The 13493-nt window shown below is 43.1% G+C and overlaps 1 protein-coding gene across 1 annotated transcript in view; it reads right to left on the bottom strand.

Annotated features, from left to right (window-relative positions):
- LOC115645355 (meiosis-specific coiled-coil domain-containing protein MEIOC-like) overlaps nt 1-13096 on the bottom strand; it is a 37178-nt gene extending 24082 nt beyond the window's left edge. The window contains exons 1-2 of the mRNA XM_030549886.1: nt 13001-13096; nt 6150-6281 (exon numbers count right to left, since the gene is read on the bottom strand). Of these exons, the coding sequence (XP_030405746.1) occupies nt 6150-6281; nt 13001-13036 (168 nt within the window). The 5' untranslated portion in view covers nt 13037-13096. The remainder of the gene's footprint in view (nt 1-6149; nt 6282-13000) is intronic.
- Nucleotides 13097-13493: the final 397 nt, after the last annotated feature.

Raw genomic sequence — 13493 nt, 5'->3', positions numbered from 1 at the left:
CTAAGAAGTGCAAGGTGGGAATGGCTGAAGTATCTTACCTGGGCCATCGGGTGGGGAGCGGCTTCCTGAAGCTGGAACCAGCCAAGGTGGAGGTGATCAGAGACTGGCCTGCTCCCCAAACCAAAAAGCAGGTCCAGGCCTTTATTGGGATGGCGGGGTACTATTGAAGGTTCGTGCCCCACGTTAGTGCCATAGCTGGCCCCATCACTAAAGTGTGCAAAAAGGGGAAGCCAGACAAGGTGATCTAAACTGAGCAGTGCCAGAAGGCTTCCTGGGCGCTGAAGGAGGCTCTGGCTAGTGGCCCAGTTCTGGCAAACCCAAATTTTAACAAACCCTTTATGGTGTTCACCAATGCCTCAGACTCGGGACTGGGGGCGGTGTTAATGCAGAAGGATAAAAAGGGGGAAAAACACCCCATCGTGTACCTAAGTAAGAAGCTGCTACCCCGGGAACAAAGCTACACGGCCATCAAGAAGAAATGCCTGGCCATGGTGTGGGCCCTTAAAAAGCTAGAGCCATATCTCTTTGGGCAACACTTCACCGTGTACACCGACCACTCTCCCCTGACCTGGCTGCACCAAATGAAAGGAGCCAACGCCAAGCTCCTGAGGTGGAGCCTGCTCCTGCAGGACTATGACATGGACATGGTTCACGTGAAGGGAAGTGCCAACCTAACAGCGGATGCGTTGTCCCGGAGAGGGGGCCCTGAACTTCCCCAGGTCACTGGGCAGAGTGACCCCGCTCAGTTCAGTCTCGAAGGGGGAAGAGATGTGATGCAGTAGGAACTGTCTGTGTGGGGAGTGGGAGACCAGGGGAGGACTTTAGGGGATGGACGATGCCAGGGCCTGTAACCTGAGCTAGGTAAGGGAGGGGAAAGGTCAACACCTTGGCCCAGGAAGGGGACAAAGGAAGGGAGTGGCAGGAGGGAAGCAGTTTGAGTTTGGGCTTGGGGCTGGATGGGCAGAATTCAGGGTATCCTAGCTAGGATCCAAGCACCCTGAAAACCCAGAAGGACTCGGTGGAGGGGTCCTGACTGTGCCTGCAAGCTCTGCTGTAACCTGAGTTCCTGTTGTCCAATAAACCTTCTGTTTTACTGGCTGGCTAAGAGTCACTGTGGGTCCCAGGAAGAGGGGTGCAGAACCGGACTCCCCCACACTCCGTGACAGATGGAAATGTGGAAATAAGCGTCCTTGAGATCAAGGGCGGCATACCACTCTCCCGAATTCAGAGAGGGAATGATAGAGGCCAGGAAGACTATGCGGAACCTCAATTTCTTGAGATATTTGTTGAGGCAACACAGGTCCAGGATGGGATGCAGGCCCCCCTTGGCCATTGGGATTATGAAATACCAGGAGCAGAACCCCTTCCATCTCAATTCTTGAGGAACTTCCTCTACTGTTATGTACTGTAGCATGTTACGTGAGACCTTCAAGTGCAGAAGGGAAACAAGCGGTCCAAAAACAAAAGGGGGGATGAATCCTGACTCAAGTCTGGTATGCTGTCCTCAGGCATACCCTCAAAAGGCCTGCCTGGACTCATCAGGCTATCTAATTGAGCCTGACTGGGAGGCTGAGGTGGAAGGTAGGGCCTGATGACGCCTGTAGCCCTTCTCTTTCTTCTTATAGGAATCATGTCTGGGAGGCCGTGGGGGATGCAAATACAAGTACTCAAACCTGATGGCCAGTATATAGTACTTCTTTTCTACCCATTTTGAGGTAAGAGGCAGAGAGGAAGGGGTCTGCCATAGAGCCCTGCCCCTGACTGGTCCCACAACCCCCTCACTGACCAGAAGGGCCACTCTGGAGAGAGCCGCTGCAGCCAAGATATCTATCACATGGTGAGTGGATTCCTTCAGCTCCTCTATCTCCAAGTTTGTGGCGACCCTCTTCAGGAGCTCCTGATGTGTCTTAAAATCATCTGGCGGGAGCAGGCTAAATAACTCTACTACCACCTCCAGTTGTTCACTTCCATGACCTCAGAGCTAGGGTAGGTGCCAGAGGACAAAGTAATGGCTTGCCTACACGACTGAGTACGACCATTGGGAATGGTGTCCCAGTACCAGGGGAAACCCCCACAGGTTCCAATACTACCACTGCATGGGTTAGCGTCCTGATGGTCAGGTGGCTGCTATGAGGCCTGTACTGAAGTCTGGTGTGTCCGACAGGTACCGGTACTTCTTTTGGCAGGGTGAAGAACTCCACCTTGGACTCCAACGATGACTCTTTTTCCAAAGATCATGGGGGGGCCATGCCCGGTTCCACCTCCAGGTGGTGCCTGGGAAGCAGTGACTAATGTCGGGTTGGGGACTGTTGTGGGGGGGGCATGCAGGGCTTTCCCCTGGAATGTGCCGCTACCATTGGTGCTGAGACGGAGCTCTCCACCCCTTGCACCCTCTGTCCCTGATAGCCTGACAGGCATGGGACCTTGGGGGGTGGGCGGTATAAGGAGGGACAATAAGTCTTTTGCAGCCTGGAAGGCCTCTGGAGTTGAGGGGGCCCGCCAGCACAAGGTACCACAACCACTCCCAGGAGTGGGAGGAGGGTCCCAAACTGGGCTCGACGCAGCTCTGGGGAGGACAAGTGGCCTGGCACAGGTCTCACTACGTCCACTGCTCCCTTCTCGTCTCTCTTCGGTGCCAGGGAGCACCCTCTTTCAACAAGTTGTTTCTTGTGCTTCCTACGTGGCACCAGGGATGGAGAATGGTGCCAAAAAGAGCCCAGTGCTGGAGGTGCACTTTGCACACAGGCTGAAGTACATGGCATCAATTCGGCCGGTCTGAGGGCTGCTTCCATTAGCAGAGCGTTCAGGTAAATGTCTCTGTCTTTCAAAGTCCTTAGTCTGAAGCCCCTGCAGATTCCACACTTCTCCTTAAAGTGAGCTTCTCCGAGGCACTTCAGATAGGCTTGGTGCAGGATGAGCATGGCTTGAAGCACGGGGCATGCCCAGTCCCTGGGACAATGTCCCTCTAAGACTGGAATAACTATCTGGACTACACTATCTATACTAAGACTGGTAACTAAACTTACTAACTACAAAAATTATATATACTAGATCTGAGTCCAAAGCACTGTTAGGAAAGCCTTGCAAAGCAAGAAGGCATTCCAGCCAATTGACACAGTTCATAAGAAGGAACTGAGAGGGTATGGAGCCGGCGGCACCCCTTATACCGGTCTATGTGCACAGGGCTCCAAGGGGCGCTAGGGCCAGCGCTACGGATACCACTAAGGGGAAAACGGATGCAATCCCTAACCCCACTGACTTCAGTGGGGCCATGATTTCACCCAATCTCTCTTATTAGCTAGCAGGGGGAACAAACCTCTCCTTCTCCCAAAAAACAAGCTCTCTTATCCTACCCAACTGAAAAAGGAAATGCAATAACAATGCACTCTGGTGGAACACATTCTTTCTCAATGCACACCACAACGAACATTCAGCTCATTTTTAACAAGCTGTAAATACTGGGACATAATAAGAATTCTGTCCTTGGCATCACAATCAGGCCATGCATGTTTGAGGAGTCAATTTGCTTAACCATTAAGAGCCACATCCTACTCTCAGATGTGCAATCACAGTTGAAAACTGAGGCCGGGTCTACACTGGGAGGGGAGGGCGGGGGTTGATGTAAGATATGCAACTTCAGCTGAAGTCAACATATCTTATTTTGACTTACTCATAGACTCATAGACTCTAGGACTGGAAGGGACCTCGAGAGGTCATCGAGTCCAGTCCCCTGCCCTCATGGCAGGACCAAATACTGTCTAGACCATCCCTAATAGACATTTATCTAACCTACTCTTAAATATCTCCAGAGATGGAGATTCCACAACTTCCCTAGGCAATCTGTTCCAGTGTTTAACTACCCTGACAGTTAGGAACTTTTTCCTAATGTCCAACCTAAACCTCCCTTGCTGCAGTTTAAGCCCATTGCTTCTTGTTCTATCATTGGAGGCTAAGGTGAACAAGTTTTCTCCCTCCCCCTGATGACACCTTTTTAGATACCTGAAAACTGCTATCATGTCCCCTCTCAGTCTTCTCTTTTCCAAACTAAACAAACCCAATTCCTTCAGCCTTCCTTCATAGGTCATGTTCTCAAGACCGTTAATCATTCTCGTTGCTCTTCTCTGGACCCTCTCCAGTTTCTCCACATCTTTCTTGAAATGCGGTGCCCAGAACTGGACACAATACTCCAGTTGAGGCCTTATCTTCCGTCCTCATAGCGCAGGATCGACGGCCGCGGCTCCCCCGTCAACTCCGCTTCTGCCTCTCGCCCTGGTGGAGTTCCGGAGTTGATGGGGAGTGCGTTCAGGGATCAATTTATCGCATCTAGATGAGACGTGATAAATCGATCTCCGATAGATCGATCGCTACTCACCGATCCGGGGAGTAGTGTGGATGTACCCTAACAGCAGCCTTCTGGTTTTGAGACAATAGCAGCTGCTAGCACAACAGAGATGGCCTCTCAACCACAGTGGGAGAGTAAGAGAACCCTGCTCTTTCTGAATCCCATTAATATTGTGGCAAAAGGGATTGTTAGCAGTTATGCAAAGTATCCAGACTCTGCTTACCCTCTACTGACTTAGAGGACATTGCTGCACTATATAATGGGAGAGAAGAGTAAAAAGAAACAGTTAATGGGGGTTGGGTCTCCTCACACATAAAGGTGCAGAAAAGTATGTTGGCTATTTTAACAGATATAAATCTCAAAAATTAAGGTTTTTTTTTTAGCATTATATAAGTAACAAATGAAAATAGAGATTACTACTAAATTTCTTCACTTCACTCAAACAATTTGAAATAGTGGCTTCTGTTGCTTGAACTGCATTAAACCTGCCCTGTAATAGCACACAAAAGTGCCAAACACCTTTTGTTGGCTAAATTCAGTACAGAAACCCAGTAGAGTCACCTATCCTAAGAAGCAGGTATTCCAACTTGTAACGGATTTGTACCCAGAGAGTTTTTTTATTCACAGGTATCTTGGATGCTATTTTTAACAACACTGGGTACAAACTTTTCAGAGGAGTGTGATTTTAAGTTGATTATGTTCCTTTTCAGTTTCTAGCTCAAACGACTAAGGCAACCATTTTAATGTTATCTGAATGTAAAACAAAGGTGTGCTGCCTTTTTTAATCTGCAGAAAAATAGTTCTAATACCTCTGTGGCCGCTGCTAACTTTCCCAGCCTAGAGCACACTAAAAATGGTTAGAGTTCCCTCAGTGTTTACTGCTATTAACCCTAAGGGACAGCAGTGAAATTAATAAGAACTGTATCACTTTTACTCTAATGGCACTTGAAAAACTGACCAGAAGTAGAGGTAAATAATAGAGCTATTTACTGGTCAGGAGGACCCCAAACTTAAACTGGGGGACAAGGTATGTGAGTTGAAGAGATCCTGCCCACCACAGACAGCAGCCAGGAGGATGGTAAAGTGGTAGAGTACTGGAGACTTCCTTTCCCCACACCCATCCTTGAGGCAGCTTGAAGGTTCTGGGATGGTGGTGAAAGGAAGCAAAGAATGCTCCTTTGCAGCAGCCAGAGAATTGTGGGCTTCTTGTTTATGGGAAGGCATTACATTTGTCAAACATCTACTAGCCAGAGCAAGGTAAGAAAAATAAAAATATTGACCTAACCAGATGCAGGAACATCACCTTCGTAGGACACCCACCATTCTGTGATGCTCATCTTTCCTTAGCCTTTATAACCTGATTGCCATCAAGGATGCATAGTGTCTATCGTATTTATGATCTTTTTTATGTGGATAACAGTTAGCTGGGAAGTGGACTGAGAATAAATTCATTTCACATTGCCACTGAGTATTTATCAAGTGGTAACAACTTCTTGCAACTATTTTTCAGTATATTTTGCCAAAGAAGCTCATGAGATTATCACTCATGAGATTATCATCACTAGAGTCACTTGAGGCCAGATTAGACATGGAATTGTTGATTGCTGTAGAAATCCATGATTACTCTTCTGTATAGTGATCCAAATGGAGAGACTGTAGAGATCATTTCCACCTCTAGCATATAAGAAACCTAAAGACACGCCATATAGGGTTTACGTACACATTTCAGTCTGGGGGAAAAAAAAACAAAAAACCCCCAGAGAATTCCATTTCTATTCATCTAAGCAAGCAATTACTTTGGACTCACCCGTGACTCGTAATGACTGAGAGTGGCACTTTGTTTGACCATGTCCTTGCTGTCAGAATATAAATTATCTTTTCCCACGTTTGTTGCATTGCCAAATAAGCAGAAATTCAGAATCTTAAGCACAGGTGTACCCTAAAGATAATTAAACATGAAAAGCAAAGGTTAGCAATTTAACCGGAAACATCAGCACTTTAAGAAAAAAATAGTATGTATTATTCAGAAGGCCAAAAACTGAAACAACATCAAAGATGATTAACTTGTTATTCGTTGAGTAAATAAGGTTCAGGCAAAATGACAGTACTATATTCCAATCCAAGCCTTGAAAAACCCACTAGTCCAGCACAAACTGAAAAATTTCCCTGACAATTGCCATAACTTCCTGCAGAATTTACAATTTCATTAAAAAGAAAAGGACACCTTCCAAATGCAAACAGAAGTTAGTAAGGCAGCACACTGGTTTCAGTTTTCAGGCAGACATTCCCAGTGTCTCTCTGGCTTCTCAGAGCTTCTGCAAGAAGCAGAAGAATGAAAATTGACTAGGTTTGTCAGTTTTCACCAACATGGTGTCAGTGATTTCAGTGTCATTCACCAACAAACAGCAAGTGGATAATAAACTGAAGTCTAATTTCAAAAGGATGAACTCAGTGATATTAGACTTCCAAGTGCTGTAATTAAATAAAGACAGCAGTCTACTGAAGAATAACTTGGGCAATATTTAAAAGCTTCACATTAGTCAGGTTTTTTACAAAACATCAACATTTGTGGGACCTAAAGGGCCACAAAAAATAGTTTAGCATTAACAATATTCCAAGAAAAAAAATGAAATCTGTATCATATGTTAGTCATAGAATCATAGAATCTCAGGGATGGAAGGGACCACAGGAGATCATCCAGTCCAACCCCCTTCTCAAAGCAGGACCAATCCTCCACTAAATCATCCCAGCCAGGGCTTTGTCAAACCTGACCTTAAAAAACCTCTCAGGGAAGAGATTCCACCACCTCTCTCGGTAACTCATTCCAGTACTTCACCAGCCTCCTAGTGAAAAAGTTTTTCCTAATATCCAACCTAAACCTCCCCCACTGCAACTTGAGACCATTACTCCTTGTTCAGGTACCACTGAGAACAATCTAGATCCATCCTCTTTGGAACCCCCTTTCAGGTAGCTGAAAGCAGCTATCAAATCCCCCCCTCATTCTTCTCTTCTGCAGACTAAACAATCCCAGTTCCCTCATTCTCTCCTCATAAGTCACTTTTGAACCATTTCACAGCCAGTTTTGAACTTTCAAATGAAGATTCCCAACAAACAAGATTTCCCAGAATGACAGTTTGGCTCTTGAAGAATGGGTCGAAAAAATTAGCATTGGCCATATGCACATTTATAAAAGATTGAGTGTAAACTCTGCAATTATCAGCAATGAATTTCAGTACAATTCATAGCTCAATTTATTATAGGAGTCTTCACTGAGAAGTCCTAACAGGCTCAACCACAGAAGGTGACTATTAATTTGCCTCTATGCAGCCCCCTAATTTAAGTTTGCATGCTTGCCATTTCTCCAGCTTCAACCGACTCTTGGGTTTGATACAGCAGAACAATGCCCACTAAAAATCCCTTGGAAAAGTGAAATTTAGGATTTATCTTCACTGACAGATTTTTGTTTAAAGCAGGATAACAAATGTGCAATAGTTATTGCACTGAAAGTCCTAAGTGAAGAAAAGTCATTTGTAGTGTTTATGCCAATGTAACTAGGCAATGTCAGCACTATAACTCAGATGGTGGTTGACCTTGCCTACTGTCTCTTAAGCTAAAACTAAAGTCTTGTCTACATTTGAAAGTTAATTTGGATTAAGGTAGGGTGTGAATTTACAGTGCAACAGCTGTTCAACTAACCAGAATGAGTGTCTACACATGGAGTTATTCAGGGCAGTTAATCAGGAACAGATGAGTTTTCACAAGAGACATTAAAAGTTTGTTAGCCTATTCTAAAGGCTGATACATTCAAGCTTTTAAAATTAGATTAAGGCCATGTCTACACTATAGATCTTACAGCGGCACAGCTGTACTGATACAGCTGCACCACCATAATATTTTCCGTATAGCCACTCTACATCGAAGGGAGACAGCTCTCCCATCGACATAATTAAACCACCCCTAACGGGAGAGAGCATCTCCCACCAACATAGCACTGTCCACATTGGTGCTTCTGTCAGTGTAATTTTTCCAGTTATACAGACACAGTGCTAGTGCAGACACAGCAAATGATAGAAAAGTGAAAGGTTTCAAAAGATGTTTCTTCTCTCCACACTTTTCTTACATACAGATCATTAAGAGAATAATAGTTATTTTATAATCATTTTCTTTTGACTAATTTTATTCCATTTCAATTCCTCTGTTGATTGGTATTTTAGATATACCCAAAACAAATAATTTACTGAAGCATTCTCTCCATTAAACTGCCTCCCACAGTTCCCACTGTGGGCAAAGAAGTTGTCCCATAACACCCTGTAAATGGGAACACAGAGCCATGTAGCAAGTTGTGGTGCTAGCAGTCTTGAGATATGCTCCCAGATAAATGTATTGTCTGTCATGGCCAGATACAGCACAAGTGTAGACACAAGGAGTGACAGCATAATATGTGTGGGTGCACTCTCATGGGTTAGGTTACCACTGGTTAATTAACCTGTGATATCTTCACTGCATGTCTACCACAGGGTAAGCAAAGACCTTACTGATCTGTTAAATAACGTGTATAGGATCAGTATGGTCAGCTATTTGCACATTCATCTGTGTGTAGATATAGACTTACTGAAAAAGACCCAACAGTTCATCTAATATATCACTACTTCTATCACATTGTATTATACTGGATATTTCACAGGAATACAAAAGAAACAATAATACATCTGACCAAGTATGCAATTATAAAGTGGGGAGGAGTAAGCATTCTATGGCCAGCAGTTTATGTCCTAGAACAGGAGGCAACTGGGGAGCATTTCAAATCATTGGGGTACTCCGTGATGCCACATATGTAAGTAGGTGTCCAAGTAAAAGTTAAAGTCTATGACAGCTATTTGAAAAGATTATGGAACCACCTTTGCGTCCTAGCCAACACTGCCTCTCTCAGTAGAATAGATTTTCCAATGACCACAGATTTCTCTGAGCTGCTGCTGAGCACTTAATGGCTAATATGCATGCACACTCATTGCACTAGTAGTAAATAATTCACTGTTTGAAATGCATTTTGGGATACCTTAAGTATAGAAGGTGCCTCCATTATAGCTTTGACAGAAGCAAATGCTTTAGTTACAGGAAAAATGACAGCTTGCATTTTGTTTGACTAATTTTTAAAAATTCATGTTTCTCACAAAGCACCTTTAATAGTATCCCCTGAATTATTTTAAATTTCTTTAAAAAAATTTTTTAATTAAGTGTTTATCTTCTTCATCTGCTATTGTTTAGAAGGATTTCTCCCATCCCCATCCACACTTCTGCTACTGGTTCTGGTTCTTCAGTAGCAGCAACATTGAGGCAAAGTCTCTTAACTTAAAAAAATTCTTGGATTTACAGTCATGAGAGACAAACCTCCTTCTTTTGCCCTCTGCCCAATTACATCTGCTCTCCAGTCACATGGAGAGGATGGGGCCTCCTTCTCCCCTACAGCTAAATGCCTCTTCTCTGATCTGAACGGAAGGATGGGGGAGCGTATGCCTCAGCTAGTACTAGGTGATCTCCAGACCCTTAACAGGGTTTGAGAGTGATGGATGCCCTACCAATACTTGTTCATCTCCATCTGAACCCTGTATAGAAAAAATATTCACTAACTCCAAGACTCCAATTGCTTCCTCAGTCACTACATGGGTATAGGGAGGGAAGTCATCAGTACTACCCCAGGTTTTAAGTCACTCCCAAGTTCTATGCAGGGACCCAGGCAAGTACTCTCTATCCCCTAGCTAAGGCATTATCCATAACTATAACAGATACAAAATTTTCCAGATAGAAGAATGATTTTCAAGTTGACAGTATCCTTTTAAGGTTGCTAAATGATTTTCATTATACCAGTTTCCCCTATCTAAAGCACAAAAAGACTCTCTTTTGGATGAAAACAATCCACACTTTGGCTGCCACTACAAAGAACTGTAAAAATTTCATTCGTTCTGGGGCTCTGCACATCAGAATATATCTAGGCCTCCAGAGAATAGGCAATCTGAAATAAATACTTTGAGGTGACATGAGAAAGGTTGCCAGTCCTCTTACCATTTTACCTGAAGTCCAGGAGTGAAGGCCAAATTCTACAATTCAGATGTGGAAAAGCAACTGAAAAGTCTGGGGAACTCTCTTCCTTCTCAAACCAGCTACTTTGAACCTCTTTCACTCTGGAGGCCCATTCTGGGTTGCAAAGTCACAGAGCATAAAAATTTGAAAAAATGACTGGGGAACAGAGGTCTCCAATCCACTCAATGGCTAACAACACATCAGTACCTCTGAAGTATCCACTACTATAGTACTTTTCCTAATAAAGATTAAAAAATAAAAAATAAAAAAATGCAAAAACATTAAGGTTGTAGATTCAAAACTCAGACAGCAAGAAATGCAAATGTTAAAGCTCTCTTGGCAACATTAATGTATGTGCAATGTGAGCAAATAAATGTGGTCATAAGAACCTTAATTTTGTTATTTCCATCTGTCAAATTCACAGCCTTATTACTTAAAATACAGTAAAATTAAACTAAATTAAAATGAAAATAGGTTACAGATAAGGGTCTTGTTTCTACACCAATTTTTTCCAATCTTTTGGAATCAGACATGCTCCCAAATACCTTCAAGAAAAAGAATCAATCTACAAATTACACCTGTTGCCACAAAACTTTTGCACACAGAAGTACCATTTATATAAATAGCTGTTCCGAGTTTGGAGGATCTTGCCCCTGCTTTCAAGTTCTGGAAACCAGTCTTTGTAGAATGAATTATAAATTATTTCATAATAGTATTAAAGGGACCCAAAGTGCAGAACAGTATTGCTGACAAAGATTATTTTTCTACAGTTCGGGACTTTATAGCTCTGCTCTCTGATTATTAAAACATAACAAGTATTCCTTACTTTCAAAAACTCTTCATGAAACATTCATATAAAGTTGCCACATATTAGAATAGTCTGCAAAATTCAAGTTAGAAGAATCTTTTCCAAAAGGCTCTGACTCAAAATTATGGTGGGTGTCTATTCAAGAATATTTCATTTAAGGGAGGGATAGGGTAACAGACAACATTTATTGGCCCTATCAATAGGCAAACTATAAAATTCCTAACATTCCTAAGTGGCCAAACCACTACTAAAGCATTTTATAACAGTCATTCATTGCAGGTTCTACTGAGAGGTAATGAAGCTTGATACTAGCTAACTACACTTCCTTTCACCTTTTAATTCATACCTCTCTCACAATCCATTGTCTTCTGGTACAGCAGGGAACAGGAGGGACAATTAAACACAAGTTTGGCAAAAGATCTCAACTCTGACCCACTAAAATGTCAACAAAATCAAGTCAGTTTACGTGGGTTTCAATATTTTTATAAATCCCATATTACAGATCATAAGATAACCCTTTCAAAAATATTTCTTAAAAGGGACACAGTACAAAACCAACAAACCTGCCATTTTTAAAAATGAAGGTAAAAGTGAAGTTATAGAATCATAGAATATCAGGGTTGGAAGGGACCTCAGGAGATCATCTAGTCCAACCCCCTGCTCAAAGCAGGACAATCCCCAGACAGATTTTTGCCCCAGATCCCCAAATAACCTCCTTAAGGATTGAACTCACAACCCTGGGTTTAAGCAGAGCAATGCTCAAACCACTAAGCTATTACCAAATATTGTTCCAAAAGTTTTATTTAAAATGAAAAAGATAATTTGGGCACTATTTAATATCTGTTAAAATTCCATTTTTTGTCCTTCAAAATATAATCTCATGTTTAAATAGACTAACATACTTATAAAAATATGCCTAATACATTAAGAAATTGACTGGCATTGAATGTCTCAAAAGGAGCTAACTGCAACAAGCCAATGTTTGCTAACAAGTAAGAGATCTCTCCCCTCACCTGTGCCAAGATTTAAATGTACTAGGTAGCTCATTATTACATTTATATAAGGATTTATTTCTTATTTATATTAGCCTATGGTGATTAGATTCAGAAACTGCTTCTATCCATCAGCAATTTTTGAAATTCCTACAGCAGGAAAACCCAGATGAAGGTCTCAAAGAATCACAGATTGAGGTAAACATTGTGTCATGATATTTAACAAGTAATACAAGCCATAAAATACAGAAATGAGAGGAAAAATTATCTGGCTGGAAAGTTACTAAACTGTTCAGAGTTAGAGTTTGATTAGAGTGAAGGGGTGAGAGATAGTGATCCCTACCTGTCCTCCCTACTAATACATTTGTCTTTTTCCCTAGTACAATGCTCCTTTTCAATGACCAATAACATACAACTGCAGTTTGGAGTCTTGGGCTTTTGTGATAAGTGTTTATAATAACAATTTCAGTGGTGATTTACAAAGGTTTGGCACAGCCAGGCAACTAGGTTATCACAGCTTCTTCTAAGCAGGCCACCAATCTAGCTGCTTTAGAAAATATTATTCTGCAAAAATTGCTTTGTTAGACTGTATTTGCCATTCACTACAACAGCAATATTCACAGAGTCTCCAAACATCGCCCCTGATCTAGACAATTCACATATCACTGAATTCCAGGTGTGAGAATCAACTTCCACCAAAATAAACCTGCACAAACGTGACCCCCACCGACCCAAGCCACTGGAGAAGCAAAAGCAGCAGAGGTTTTAAAACATACCAACCATACGCACTACAGCACCCGCTGATCCCTGTGCCATGAAGTCTAGTGGCGCAGTCTTGTACCTTGCTGAACCTCATCCACCTCCCCTAAACACCGCTGCCATGGGACACACGCACACTACACACCTCAGTGCTCCTTGCATATAGAAACTGTTGCCAGGCTATGGCCAGCGTCTCTTCTCCACCCACTGAAGCAGCACAGTACACAAACAGGGGAGAGAGGCAGGCAGGGGCTTGATCTGTGCGCTGCGAAAAGGCCCCTAGTAGGAATTCAAAAGATAAACTAGCAACATTAGCAGTAAGCACTCACTGCTCACGGCTTGCCCTAGACAGAGTCAGCGCTGATCTGCACCTCCGGAGAGAAACACTGGGAACTGCCTGCCCTTTGATGTCACCCACCCCACAGCCCCTTCAAACACTTTCCCCCTTTTAAATGCATCTGCTGCAGCACCAGCAGGCCCTCCTCTGTACAAGGATTTCAGCTTGCCAAGGCCC

This window comes from Gopherus evgoodei, chromosome 2 (genome assembly GCF_007399415.2).
Source record: "Gopherus evgoodei ecotype Sinaloan lineage chromosome 2, rGopEvg1_v1.p, whole genome shotgun sequence".
NCBI classification, from domain to species: domain Eukaryota; kingdom Metazoa; phylum Chordata; order Testudines; family Testudinidae; genus Gopherus; species Gopherus evgoodei.
The sequence above is the reverse complement of the archived record's forward strand: the minus strand, read 5'-3'. Positions and strand labels throughout refer to the sequence as shown.